At 35.4% G+C, this 13,642-nt stretch overlaps 1 protein-coding gene across 3 annotated transcripts in view; it reads left to right on the top strand.

Moving 5' to 3' along the window:
• LOC110459463 overlaps positions 1-10,282 on the top strand; it is a 15,162-nt gene extending 4,880 nt beyond the window's left edge. Inside the window, exons 3-11 of one of the 3 annotated variants that reach the window (XR_002463896.1) lie at positions 577-1,441; positions 2,052-2,148; positions 2,782-2,913; positions 3,435-3,558; positions 3,650-3,790; positions 4,429-4,775; positions 6,877-7,018; positions 8,697-10,038; positions 10,098-10,282. Coding sequence is in view for 2 of the 3 variants with exons in the window: in XM_021511735.1 (XP_021367410.1) it covers positions 577-1,441; positions 2,052-2,148; positions 2,782-2,913; positions 3,435-3,558; positions 3,650-3,790; positions 4,429-4,775; positions 6,877-7,018; positions 8,697-9,073 (2,225 nt within the window). In the remaining variant the exon portion in view is untranslated. Of the gene's footprint in view, positions 1-576; positions 1,442-2,051; positions 2,149-2,781; positions 2,914-3,434; positions 3,559-3,649; positions 3,791-4,428; positions 4,776-6,876; positions 7,043-7,141; positions 7,201-8,696 lie in introns of those variants that run through there. The other 2 variants (XM_021511735.1, XM_021511746.1) reach the window with 2 other exon arrangements.
• Positions 10,283-13,642: the final 3,360 nt, after the last annotated feature.

The raw sequence follows: 13,642 nt of genomic DNA, 5'->3' as shown, positions 1-13,642 counted from the left end.
TTGTAAAATTAGGATTCCTGCCCCATCCCCAGGGGCTAGGGCGGGGCCCCAAAGGGAACATTTACCAATATTTTCAAATTCTTATCCATTGATGACATGACAAGTATTGTATTTCACTTAGTTTACATGCTGATTTCCACATCACATCTAAACAATAAAATAAAGCTACCAGTACCTATGATATAACTCAGGTGACCGCTAAGACCCTTTGGCCTCTTGTTTATCAATAGACAGAGTTGTAAACTTTACATTCGGTTTAGCTTTTGTTCTTTTATAATAAATGAATTTCAAGCAAATTTATGCAGTTCTGTCAATCATACACATGAAGTAAAATTAATAAGAATGACTTCCAATGTGTTATTTATATTGTATACATGTACATTAATATTTGACACTTAGAATTCAGTAGTGAACTGATTATATCAATTAGGAAACTTGTAATTGATATTCAAAATCAGATATGGCAAACTGATTAATTTTCTATTGCTAGAGTTCATATCCGGATTATACATAACAAATGTTTCGGTTAGTTGGAAAAGAATGCTCATTGTGTGATCCCAATTTATTTTTTAACAGAATCAAGTGGAATGTTTGGAACCAGAGTTCTCTCCCCTAAGATGGGTGAAATCACCTGCACAGCAAGCAACAATAACGCCCTCAGTGGAGGGAGTTACACAACCATGGGCAATGGATCAGTTGGTGTCAGCAACACCCGTGTCGCAGATCATTCTTACAATGGAATCAAGGTGTCCTCTCGCATGCAGCTGGCTACTCCATCCCCTGATCATGTGTATCCTCTGACCTTTGCCAATCTAGCTCAACCAGAGGATGACACAGCCAACACTCAGAAGCTTGCCATCGGGACATGGCGCAGTATGTCAGTGGAAGTTAGTGGCCATGATCCTTATGATCAGATCTACAAACATGGAAAAAACTTCATCAGACCTGAAACACTCGGGAACCAGGTCCAACCTTATACACCAGAAAAAGAAAATGTGTCCTTGTTCCTTAAGAAAATGCAACAGGAGAGTGATACAAAGCTCGCCTTCAGAGGACCAAATCTTGAGGACACATGTTTTCGATTTCAAGATCCTGAAGACATGCCTGATGAAACGCAAGATTTGTCTGGATTGATCCATGATATTGACGATGAGTTGGAGAAAGTCCCTCCAGGTCAAGAAAAGGAAGTTGATAGGAAGGGCTTTGAAGATTTTCAAGCTGTAAATGGAAAACCAGAAAATCCCATTTTGGAAGAAACGGTCCCAGCCCTTGGAGTTCAGGTGCGTAATGTTGGAGCAAAGCCAGTAGAGGATTTTTCTAAACTCAACATTGTGCTGACCTCGGGCCATCATCAAGGCGAATACCAGAAGGCACTGTACAAACTCATACTGGGTGTCAAAAACAAATCTGGTGTAACACCATCATCTGTTTTCAAAGAAGGGTAAGTAATTGTCATAGTTAGATTCTTGGAGTAAATGAAGCAAAAATTGCAATATCAGGACATTGTACTGGCATTTTGTTTTCATGTTGAAATGTAACAAGTTCATTTAAACATTTGTGTGATACAGTTATATGGTATACATTTAAATTTGTAAAGCTCAGACCATTTATTTACATGTACAATTGATATAATCAGTTAGTGACAAGCACCAGTTTATTATATAAGTACCATTTACGAGGTTGATTCAATTTCAGTATTTATCATGATTATTAGAAATGCAAGTATTTGTTTTTATTTGAATCCTGTCAAAATGAGTCAATGATTGTAAATTATATAATGAATAAAAACATTTAGATGTTAATTATATAATGAATAAAAACATTTAGATGTTTGTAAGAATGTAAACATCAGAATTCTGCTATAATTATTATTCCTGGCTATTCTTACTGGGTAGTTTTTGTACATTTCATTCATTGGGTGAATTGACATTCTAACAAAACATGCAAGAACATATTTTCAAAAGATTTAGTTTGATCAGTATTGTTCTATAAAAACTCCTTTGGATTAATATTTTGATGATAATAATAAAAAATTACAATGTTTTTTTCAGGCGCGTTCTATTTGGAACTGATAAAGCGTGCCAGGAAATGTTGGACAAGAGTGAGTTCCTTCCATCCCATGGTACTCATGGCGTAATCCTGTACGATGTACGTAAGATTTTTTTTGTTTGTTGAAAATACCATAATAGTTTAAAGATTCTTTAGTACCAGGTAATATACATTTGTAGTTAGTGTTTTGTTTTCAGTTCATGTATTTTTAAAATGGGATCAGGGCCTCAGAATTGGGACATCTACATCTATATCATGGCCGGCATCCAAATTAGAAGTTTTAAATTATTCATCTATAAATATATTTTTTTCTAAATATCATTTTGAAAAACTAGACGTATTTAAAGTCATTTGTTTTTCAAAGCTCATTTACAATTTAAATTATTAACTGTCAAAAAATAAGGCCAGAACTGGGCCACAAATTGGATAAAAAAATGCACTTAGTAATATAATTGTAGCGTAACACAAATTTACAGTGATAAGCAGTGAATGTTGTCATGTATTACTTTGCTAGCGAAAGTGAAAATATTGGTAATATAAGAACAGTCTTTTTTACTTTTTTAATTTAATACATCAAGACTATTTAAATGCACGAAAAATGTTTAATAAAGTACAAAAAAAACCTGCAGCCTTTAACGAATCATAGGGAGAAGAGAGAGACAAAAATGGTTTCTCTTCAAGCCGTTGTGAATAGCCCTAGCTAAGAATGTCCACACTTTGATCACATTGTAGAAGCTAAGACCACAGAAGGGGAGATACACAGAAGAAGACTTCTCAGTAACAGAAGTTTTGGGAAGGGGAAACTTTGGCGAGGTGAAACTGTGTCAAGACAAGACTACCAAGGCCAAGTTCGTTAGGAAGCAGGTATATTGTCTGTTCTGATCGTCTATTAGAATCCAAAGAGAGTTTGTTTCTATACCAAAACCAATGATCAAACTCAAAACTCAATATTTCGTTGATCAGAAAATCAAAATACTTTCAGGCATTAAAGATATTTTTACAGTAACATCTTCGATACATTTTGCAACAGTGATGTTTATGAATGGGGTATTCTAAATTTTGGAAATGATAATTTTTCAGCCTTTATTTTATTGGCAACCATGCAAATCAAAGTCCTTTAAAATTAAATAAACATGCGTTTTGTGAGTGAACAAAGCCACACTTGCTTCTTAGACAGAAAACTTCTTAGGAAACATCTAAATCCCACAACAAATTGAGATTTCTGGTAAACATCTAAATCCCACAACAACTTGAGATTTCTGGTAAATATCTCAATCCCACAACAAATTGAGATTTCTGGTTACCAATTTTGAAAATGAAATGTTTGGTTTTGATTTTATTGCACAGATATGTAGTATAGGAAGTTTATTTCTTTATTTGGTTAGGTTAGGACAGATTATAAGAAGTCTGAGGTAGAGGTGATGATGTCCCTGAAGCACCAGAACATCACTCAGTTCTACGGTGTCGTTCAGCGGGAGGGTGATACAGAGATCTTGATGGAGTATTCTGGTAAGTCGGTTTCATGGTATTATGAAGAGTTGCAATTTTGCTACATGATGACCCCAATAGACTTTGTATAAAATGGCCATATATTTTGTAGGTGTATCCCTGCTGACATTTGTTTTGGTACCTGCTACAAAGCACCTTGTGACGGAAGAGTTCATCTGGAATGTCAACCGTCAAGGCCTTTCTGCTCTTGCACACCTTGAGATATATGGTATCATTCACCTTGATATCAAACGTAAGTGATCAAGTAAAAATCTTTGTGATGATAATTGTGTATTTATATTCTGAATATTATGAACAATATTTTCTAAGTACATTAAAAATATAATAAGATATGGATATAGAGGCAGAGTGTCTGCCTGCAGCCATTATTTATCCTATTGTATCCTATTGTATATTCATACACTTATTGATATCATTTACATATGATTTGATATGATGCTAACAATACTTTGGTCATATTCATGAAAACGTTGAACACAGATTCTGACTTTAAGCATTAGAATAGTTAATTTACCATTCTCGTGCTAAGTTCAGGCTGTCTGCTCAAGAATATTACACTGGATAAAATCATAAAGAAATTAGCATCTCATTGTAATCAATTTCTTATATATATATATTCACATTATATACATGTCATATATATATGTAATTCAAGATAGTTTATGATATTTTATTTGCCTAAAACTGAACTTGACCTGAGGATCTGTGTAATACAATTTCCTGGCTAACAACCCCCTGCATATAAAAAAGATAAATAAAAAAGGAGAGTTGATAGCAGTCAGTAAATTGTCTATTTGTTATAAATATTAATATCACAAAGATCCCACATTTTTGTATGCTGAAGTTCTAATGTTCTTGTGTGTGTTACAGCTGAGAATATGTGTATCCTGGAAACTGCCACTGGTTGGACCTTAAAGCTGACTGACTTTGGGTCTGCCAAACTACCACAGGACCCGCTGACATACAACGGCTGGACAGCGGAGTACATGTCTCCAGAGGCCAGTATCAGCTTTGTGAAGTCACGGTTCCCACAGTTGACCCTCATTGACAGTGAGGACTGGGCCATAACACCAAAGAGTGATGTGTATAGCTGGGGTCTCACTGTCGTGTTCATGTACAGGAAAACACACATACTGATGCATGCATATACAGGAGGCCAGAACAACTACAAAAACGTAGACAACCCAACTCAAATCAAACTGCTCATCATAATGTCGGTAAGTTAATAAAGAAGCACTCAACAACAGTTTCTGGAACCCTATTTTGTGATGTGGTTGTAATACTGAGCAACGTTCAGGGTGGTCGGGTGGTGCAGTTGATAGGGCACTTGCCTTTCACCAAGGTGGCCGTGGTTCCCCCATCGGACGTGAAAAGGTATGTGGTCACCTGTCCGACCACGTGGGTTTTCTTCAGGTACTGTGATTTCCTCCCATAGTAAAACCTCTCACGCTCTAACATCTGGGCCAACAAGAGTGATTAATATAAGGTGTAAACACTTGTTTCATAACAGTTGTAAAATAAATAAAGTCTATATTAAGCAATGTTCATGAAAGTGAACTGTTTTTACAGTCACAAAAAAAGACAGAATCCAGAAATGCTGTAATCTGTTTCTCATTACTGTAACCCAGTGTGCTTTGTACATATAGTATATATACAGTGGAATCTTTATTAAGTGACCACCCAAGGGAAATTCAAAAACTGGTTGTTTAATAAAGTTTGTAACCCAGTGTACTTTGTACATATAGTATATATACAGTGGAATCTGTATTAAGTGACCACCCAAGGGAAATTCAAAAACTGGTCGTTTAATAAAGTTTGACCATATTTTGTACAGAATTACACAACCGACTATAACCAAACGACTTATTCAGACGACTGTAGACAGACCACCACCCCAAGCACACATTTGCACATGTATGTAAAGTTAGTTAAAAACAACATCGTTCAAGATCAGGTGAATAACTAAACAATAGTCAAGTGATAATTATGACAGTAAACAAACAACTCGGAGTGTTTGAGAAGAATTGTCATTTCACTCAAAACAAACAATCGCTGGAGACTTTCTTAACTTTCACGACTGTGTTTTTCGGTAATTACCATGATTGAAGCTACCATGATTGAAGCTAACTTGTTACGAAAGATATTGTTGTTGAAATGATAGAGGTTCCTGTGGTGGTCCAACAGATGGTTTCACGTATATGATATTATTCCTTTATTTTACGGTGGAAACTGGAAAGAGAATCCAGTTAAAAAATTGACCTAAATAAAGCCGACAGCGTGTTGCCGAAAAACGGACCGTTATTATTGCCGTTAGTACTTTGGCGTGGAGAAGTTCGGGGTATTATTAAAGGCTTTTAATGTTGATGAGGAATTAAAAATGATATGTGTGTTACTGTTAACATAAACATGTTTAGAGCGTAGTTGCGCTGATATTTAAAGTGAATTTTGCGCGTGAGTGATGTCATGAACATCTCTAAACAGACCTGATTTCAAGAATGGAAACCCGCTAGTGTACTTCATCCAATCAGATGGAGGATATCGAAGGGTTAAAGGTTACATTGCCTAGCAGGACACTCGCGCAATCAAAATGGTTTTGCTCAACTGCGATAAATCATTGCTAAATCAGCAATATCGGCAGTTAGAAAAAATATTTTTTTTTGTTTCTGCACATCAATGATTTTATTATAAATTTGGAAATTTGTTTTGTCAAATTTGTTTACTGAACTTTGTGAAAAGAGCGCTATGTAGCCCTTCGTCAAATGTGGTGACGTTTGCAAATTTGGAGTTACACGACTATTTCAACGACCGTTTAATATATTTTCATCAAACATGGTCGCTAAAATGTATCAAATATGGTCGTTTAACGTAATTTTGGGGTCAGTATTTGGTGGTCGCGTTAGACAGATGGTCCCTTAATACAGTTAAATTACATAGTAAAAACCGTCGGGGGTAATGAAAAGTGGTCGCATAAAACAGATGGTCACTTGAGCAGATTTGACTGTACATGTGTATGTACATATTTTCCCTAAATGACGTGGAGTGAAAAGACTAGTGATATTCTCATTATTCAACTTGTCAATTATTTGTCGGTTTGACCAAAATATGGGATTAGTCGACTGCAAATTCATGATTGATTTTAATGTGAAGAACTGTGTGTAGATGAGTTTTCAGTAGAATGATTCATGACAAAATATGTACACATTCACCTGGAAATGGACTACAGGCCTAGGTATATCCATAAAATGCACTCAAATGCATTGATTTGCTGTTAAGAAACTTGTATGAGACATATATTAATTTTCATGTTTGTATTGACAGATGGCACGGGACCCAGACATGGTTCGAAGGTGCCTGATCCCTGACGATTGTAGCTCAGACATGAAGATAGTGATGAACTGTCTGCTGGCAGGAAACCCAACACAGCGCCATTCAGCTGCAGAAGCTGTTGCCGCAATTGACAGTAAGTACATCAACATCAACCCAGGTTTAAACAGTAAGTACATCAACATCAACCCAGATTTAAACAGTAAGTACATCAACACCAACCCAGGTTTAAACAGTAAGTACATCAACATCAACCCAGGTTTAAAGCCTATTATTGTTAGGATATCAATTGCCTGGATGTGAAACTGATATTGACTGGTGTTGAATTCTAGACTACTGGTGAGGTAAGTCAGGTTTCATACAAGCCCTAAAAGAAATTGACTAAATGATAATTAGTCCCCCACCAGTTCCCAGTGGGGTCTTCTGCACTATTTCACCTGGAGTAACCAGATTTGGTGTACAAGTACATCTTCGGATGGCAGACTGCAAGAATTAGGTCATTGTGATGTAAGACTTGACCTTTGACCGCTTCTTTTAAAAAAGTTTGACAGTCACATAAGTACACTTTTTGTTAAATATAGAAATCATTACTGGTGGGGGACTATGGATTGCCTTGCAAATCTTTGCTTTGTTAAACTATGTTTGTATATTAATTTTGGTACTATTCTTCATAAAAAGGAATTCAGAAATTAAAAAAAAGGAATTTATTGAAACAAGTGAATTCAATGATATCCTAGATGCCACCTTGTGTTTGATTAAAGTGCTCATAAGTGTTAATATGATGAGTCTAGAGGCATCCAGGTTACACACCGGAGCTTCTGCATTCCAAGGGTTACAACAGATTTATCATGTACTATATGATGAGTCTAGAGGCATCCAGGTTACACACCGGAGCTTCTGCATCAAGGGTTACAACAGATTTATCATGTACTATATGATGAGTCTAGAGGCATCCAGGTTACACACCGGAGCTTCTACATTAAGGGTTACAACAGATTTATCATGTACTATATGATGAGTCTAGAGGCATCCAGGTTACACACCGGAGCTTCTACATTACAAGGGTTACAACAGATTTATCATGTACTATATGATGAGTCTAGAGGCATCCAGGTTACACACCGGAGCTTCTACATTACAAGGGTTACAACAGATTTATCATGTACTATATGATGAGTCTAGAGGCATCCAGGTTACACACCGGAGCTTCTACATTACAAGGGTTACAACAGATTATCATGTACTGATGAGTCTAGAGGCATCCAGGTTACACATCTGAGTTTTCTGCATTCAGAGCGTTACAAGAGATTATATTGTGGGTAATACACAATATATTTAAACAATAACTGGTTGTCTGGATGTAATTATTGTTGATATAATCACAAGTGGCCTCTGGCAAATCCCATAAAACCCGCCAGAGGCCACTTGTAATTATATCAACAATAAATACATCCAGACAACCAGGTATTTTTTATATTTACATATTTTTTCTTTTTTAAGACATATTCCTACAAAAACCATTTGCCCTGCCTCAAAATACATTTCAGGTGGCCATTTTGTTTGTTTACATATTCCTACACCTGAAACAGGCAGTTGTAATTATATTCGAGCAGTTGTAATTATAGCCTATATAATAACACTTGCCCTCTAACACTGTTGTAATGGGACGGCGCAGGGGCAAATGTAAATATAACTTCATGTACTGCATTAATCAATTTAATGTAATCATTGTGGTTTATACTTCATTTGCAAAAATATTATGTTATAATATTATGTGTGTTTTTCTTTTATCAAATCTTTTCTTCTTTTAATAGAAATCAGCAGTGATAAGCTGCTCTCCAAGGCAGACTCATTACCAGAATTGTTGGAAAACGATCTGGACTGTTTCATCTATGACCCATCAGAGGTGCACTCACCTGCACCAGGACCTACCAGAGTTCGTAGGACCAGTTCGGTGTCCAGTTGTGTGTCCAGTCAGGCGTCCATCAGTAGTGTTCTGTCCTACTGTTCCAATGCTAGTTGCTCCAAACCAAGAAGTCCTAACGGGACGGGGAAAAGTCGACGGCGAATTGTGAAGAAGAAGCTGCGGGACAGAATCGCAAGCCCGTACCCGAGAACTGATAGAATGGAAATCCTGTCCCCTAGTACAGAGCTGGATGGAAATGTCCCAGACTTTGCAGCCCTTGGGTAGACAGCTGATGAAGTGTCATGAACATTCGGACAATGCTTATTTAATTGTAGCTTGTGTGCATTAAACATTTTGCTAAACATTTTACTTAGATTTCAGTTGCGTATTGTAAGAGCTATTCCATTCTGAATTACACCAGTTCAGTGGATAATATATAAATTTGGTAATATAAATTCTATTAATTTAAGTTTTGCTTGCCTTATGTAATGCTCAGACTTTTTTATACAAATTTCAGATAAAGTCAGTAAAACCTTGCTTACTCGAACTCCTGGGGTCTTAATGGGGTCTAGATCAATAGTTTAAACAAATTGTATTCGATGAATCTGGGGTTAGTTAAACTTTGTTATGTTTCGATCAGATGGAAAGGTAGGAAGCTGGAGCTCTGCTCATGTCGCGGATAGTAGATGATAAAAAGTAAAAAGAATTTCAATAAAAACGACAACATTTAAGAATATGTTAAACTGTTCAACACTGAAAGCATACAGCCATCGATAATAAGAACAGAAATGAAGTAAAGAAACTGTATATTTAAAGTACACTGTACCTATCATTTGGGCATAGTCTACCATCTGTATTTAGCCACATTACCTTTAATTTACAGAATATTAAAAAGAGAGGAACTGTTGAATATTTCTAAAAAGAAGAAAATAATTTTGAATCCATGTTATTAGAATGTTAATTGATAATGAAGTTAACAGTCAAAAAGTGATCAAAATGATCATTCTATTGGTAACGGTACAGGTACCTAATGATACTGCTGTTAATCCTCTAATAATCTAATGTCCAGCCGACACTTGTATAAACGCAATGAGTGCAATCTGTCTGTACCTCAAGACACTTCGATGGCATGCAATAGATTTCCTGTTAACTGAATGGATAGGATAGGTACTAAAGACGTGAGCAGTTGGGTATAATCAGAGTTTGAGGAACACAGGGTATTCAAGCAATAGCAGTTGAAGTAATCCAAGGTTACTTTACAAAGAATGTATAAGAACACGGTCAGGGCCAAGTGACCTCTTCATCCAAGGTTACTTTACAAAGAATGTATAAGAACACGGTCAGGGCCAAGTGACCTCTTCATCCAAGGTTACTTTACAAAGAATGTATAAGAACACGGTCAGGGCCAAGTGACCTCTTCATCCAAGGTTACTTTACAAAGAATGTATAAGAACACGGTCAGGGCCAAGTGACCTCTTCATCCAAGGTTACTTTACAAAGAATGTATAAGAACACGGTCAGGGCCAAGTGACCTCTTCATCCAAGGTTACTTTACAAAGAATGTATAAGAACACGGTCAGGGCCAAGTGAACTATTCGACGAATGGAAGGTATCCTAGTAATGCGAGTTCGAGGAAGTAAGGTTCAACGACCGTAGAGCAAAACTTGATTTCTAATTACCAGTTAAATATCTATGAATTTCTGTAAAATGTAAACATAATGTACTTTTCAAACAATTGTGCCCATCTTGCAGTTATATAAATTGTTAATCATTTTGAAAAGGGATTTGATCCCACAAAAAAAAATCCCACATCTGTTATGTAACTATTATGTAAATCATGATACATGTTTTAAGGACTATTCCAGTTGTAAATACAAATGTTTTGGAGGTGGGGTAGGGGGGAAGGGGGATCATTGTTCACATTTGTATAGTGGACCAAAGGAAAAACAGCTGTGGATGGTGGGCAATGAGATACAGTCCCTTCCCCCCTTCCCCACATCATTGTCTGGAATAATCCTACATTTGTAAGTGCTAATAATGTTGTCATTTGTAAATATATTGTGCCATATATATGTATGTTTTACGTCTGTATGTCCTTATTAGTATGAAACAGTCTAAAAAGGGGACTTTAAATTTTTGTAATATGTAGTGTGTTTCAGCAAATATTATCATGGAGAAATTACAACAATAAGATCAATAAACTGACAATCTCTTTGCCAATATTTGAAATTTGGAAAATTTGATTTCTCTTGTTTAACGGTCCTGATCAAGACTAAAAAATTGTTTATCAAATCTAAAAATATGAAGTGAAATCATATTAGAATGGAAAATGAGCTGTTTTGTTGTTTATGTTTGTATATAAACTGTAGTTAAGGTAAAGGGTACCACTGCATCAGTTTGTGTCGTAAGAAGAGTTCCTCTCAGTTTTATTAACATGGAGTATTCTTCCCTTTATATAGAATATGAAGCAACCTAAAGGGTTCGTCTGCTGGATAACCAGACTACTCAGTAGTGAAGCGGACATAAAACCAATCAATTAATCAACCTAAAGGGTTCGTCTGCTGGATTAGCGGACTACTCAGTAGTGAAGCGGACATAAAACCAATCAATCAATCTACCTAAAGGGTTCGTCTGCTGGATTAGCGGACTACTCAGTAGTGAAGCGGACATAAAACCTATCAATCAATCTACCTAAAGGGTTCGTCTGCTGGATAACCAGACTACTCCGTAGTGAAGCGGACATAAAACCTATCAATTAATCTACTTAAAGGGTTCGTCTGACTTTAAAGAGTAACTTTCCCTGTCAGGTTTTTCACAAACTTTGGACACTCATTTTAATGAAGTGATTGTATAACTCCTGTATGGAAACATGGGTAAAAGGTTCTGACTTCGACCCTGCAGTTTTCTTATTTTCTTTTTTTTTTATTACTGTTATTTTTAAACATTCGAATTTCAAATAACTGTAGTTCTGTCAAATGCTTGGCAACATGTGACTTTTATGGAATAGTTCTTTTGGAAAAGTCTTGAAAAGATATTTTACAATAGTGACATTGGTAAGAATATAGCTCACCTGGCTGGTACCCTTTACCTTAATTTAAAAATACTGTCATTCGGATGTTTCTATTTTCTACTTTCTTTCAAACCTGGGGGGAGGTACATCAGAAAAGCATATCATGTATTTTATTAGGTATTATAAAGAACATTGCATGCATTTATTATTTTGACGTTAAATATATGTATGCTCCAAAAAGTGATTGTAACAATTAAGATAAAATAAATTGATTAATTAGCCAAAACTCAGGAGTATTCCGCACACTGTTAAGACTTGTTTAATTTTGTGTGACATGTGACCTTGCGACCAAGTTGATAAAATCATGATTGGCTTAGCAACAGCTTTACGTAATTGTTTTATCTTGTAAGTATGTAAAATCGGGAAATTCTAACTAAAAAAACATATAGATGGATTCAGGAGAATCAAAAAAATATTGGAAATATTTATATTTTCAGATATTTTTAAAAATAAAAATATAAAAAATAAAATGCATTAACAACACATAAGGACATATAGACGGATCCAGGAGAACCAGGGGGGGGGGGGGGGGGGAAAGAAAATACAATGTATTCACATTTTAAGATATTTAACAAAAGACAACAAATGAAAATTTGCATTAAAAACACACCAAGGTAATCAAGTTTAAAAACATATAAGGTTCCAATCATTAAACTATAAAAACAAATCTCTTTTGAGTATGTAGGAGTTTGGCTACATGCAAAAATGAATGCTCCAATCTTTGTAACCTTGCCCAATTTTGATTTGGGTTTTGAAAACTTGATTTAACACATCACCACACATAACCCTTGATTGTAAAGTAATCAAGATAAGATCATAAAAATATTGATGGTAAACACAAAAAAATGATATAAATGCAAGTGTTTTAACAGTGTACTGTTTGCTGAATGAGTGGATGTTCTGCTTGTTAGAGATTTCATTGTGGATATTTTTTCAATCTTGTCCAAATAAACATCAATGTGAACCAAATAATTATTAGTACCGGTACCAACATATTTGTATTAAAGTTTAAAATCAGAAATTGAAATCTTAGTAAATATACATATGGAATTGAAGTAGAACTCTGTTACAAGTAGTATACATGAATTTATTTATTGGCTTAAAATTGTTTCTGGGCCCAGACCAAAATTTAATTTTAAAATTTAACAACAATTTGTGGTACCAGCTTTTAACCTTGTTCTACTAGAAATCCAGTGTTGGGTATTTTATCTTAAATAATTTATTCCTCGATTAGGTCTCTTGTTTTCAATAAAATCTGTCTTTTCTATATTTTGCTCAGATTTTGTTATTTATTCAAGTTGTTGAAGTATTATTTGTGATCAAAAGAAACAAAAGCACACAATAAGATTTGTCCATTTAAATGTCAATACCAGCCTAAGTTTGTCGATAGGAAGGAAAATACATCTGTGTCTTAATTATAGAAAGGATGTCACATGTAATGGGAGCCCAGCTGCCTTGAAGATGGATTTCCCAGGGAGAAAAGAGCAAGGTCGTTGTAGTAATATATTTTTCTTCTGATTTTCTTATGAAATGTCATGGATGTGTTTTTCAACATAAGACATTGTAACATACCAATTATGGTTTCCTTCCTCCGAGGTCAAGGCCATTTATTTTCAGGATATTTTATTGTTTCAAAACAAAGGGATCCGACAATAGGCAAAGCCTATATATAAAACCATTTCAATTAAAATGTTTAAATTCAGGTTACAGCATAAGCGTTCAAACTTAACCCTTTTACCCCTATTTAACTTCATTAAACTCTTCCATGCATTGATTTGGATGAG

The sequence above is a fragment of the Mizuhopecten yessoensis genome, unplaced genomic scaffold, assembly GCF_002113885.1.
Source record: "Mizuhopecten yessoensis strain PY_sf001 unplaced genomic scaffold, ASM211388v2 scaffold1313, whole genome shotgun sequence".
Classification (NCBI taxonomy): domain Eukaryota; kingdom Metazoa; phylum Mollusca; class Bivalvia; order Pectinida; family Pectinidae; genus Mizuhopecten; species Mizuhopecten yessoensis.
Note: the sequence above shows the minus strand (reverse complement) of the source record. Positions and strands in the feature narration are given on the sequence as shown.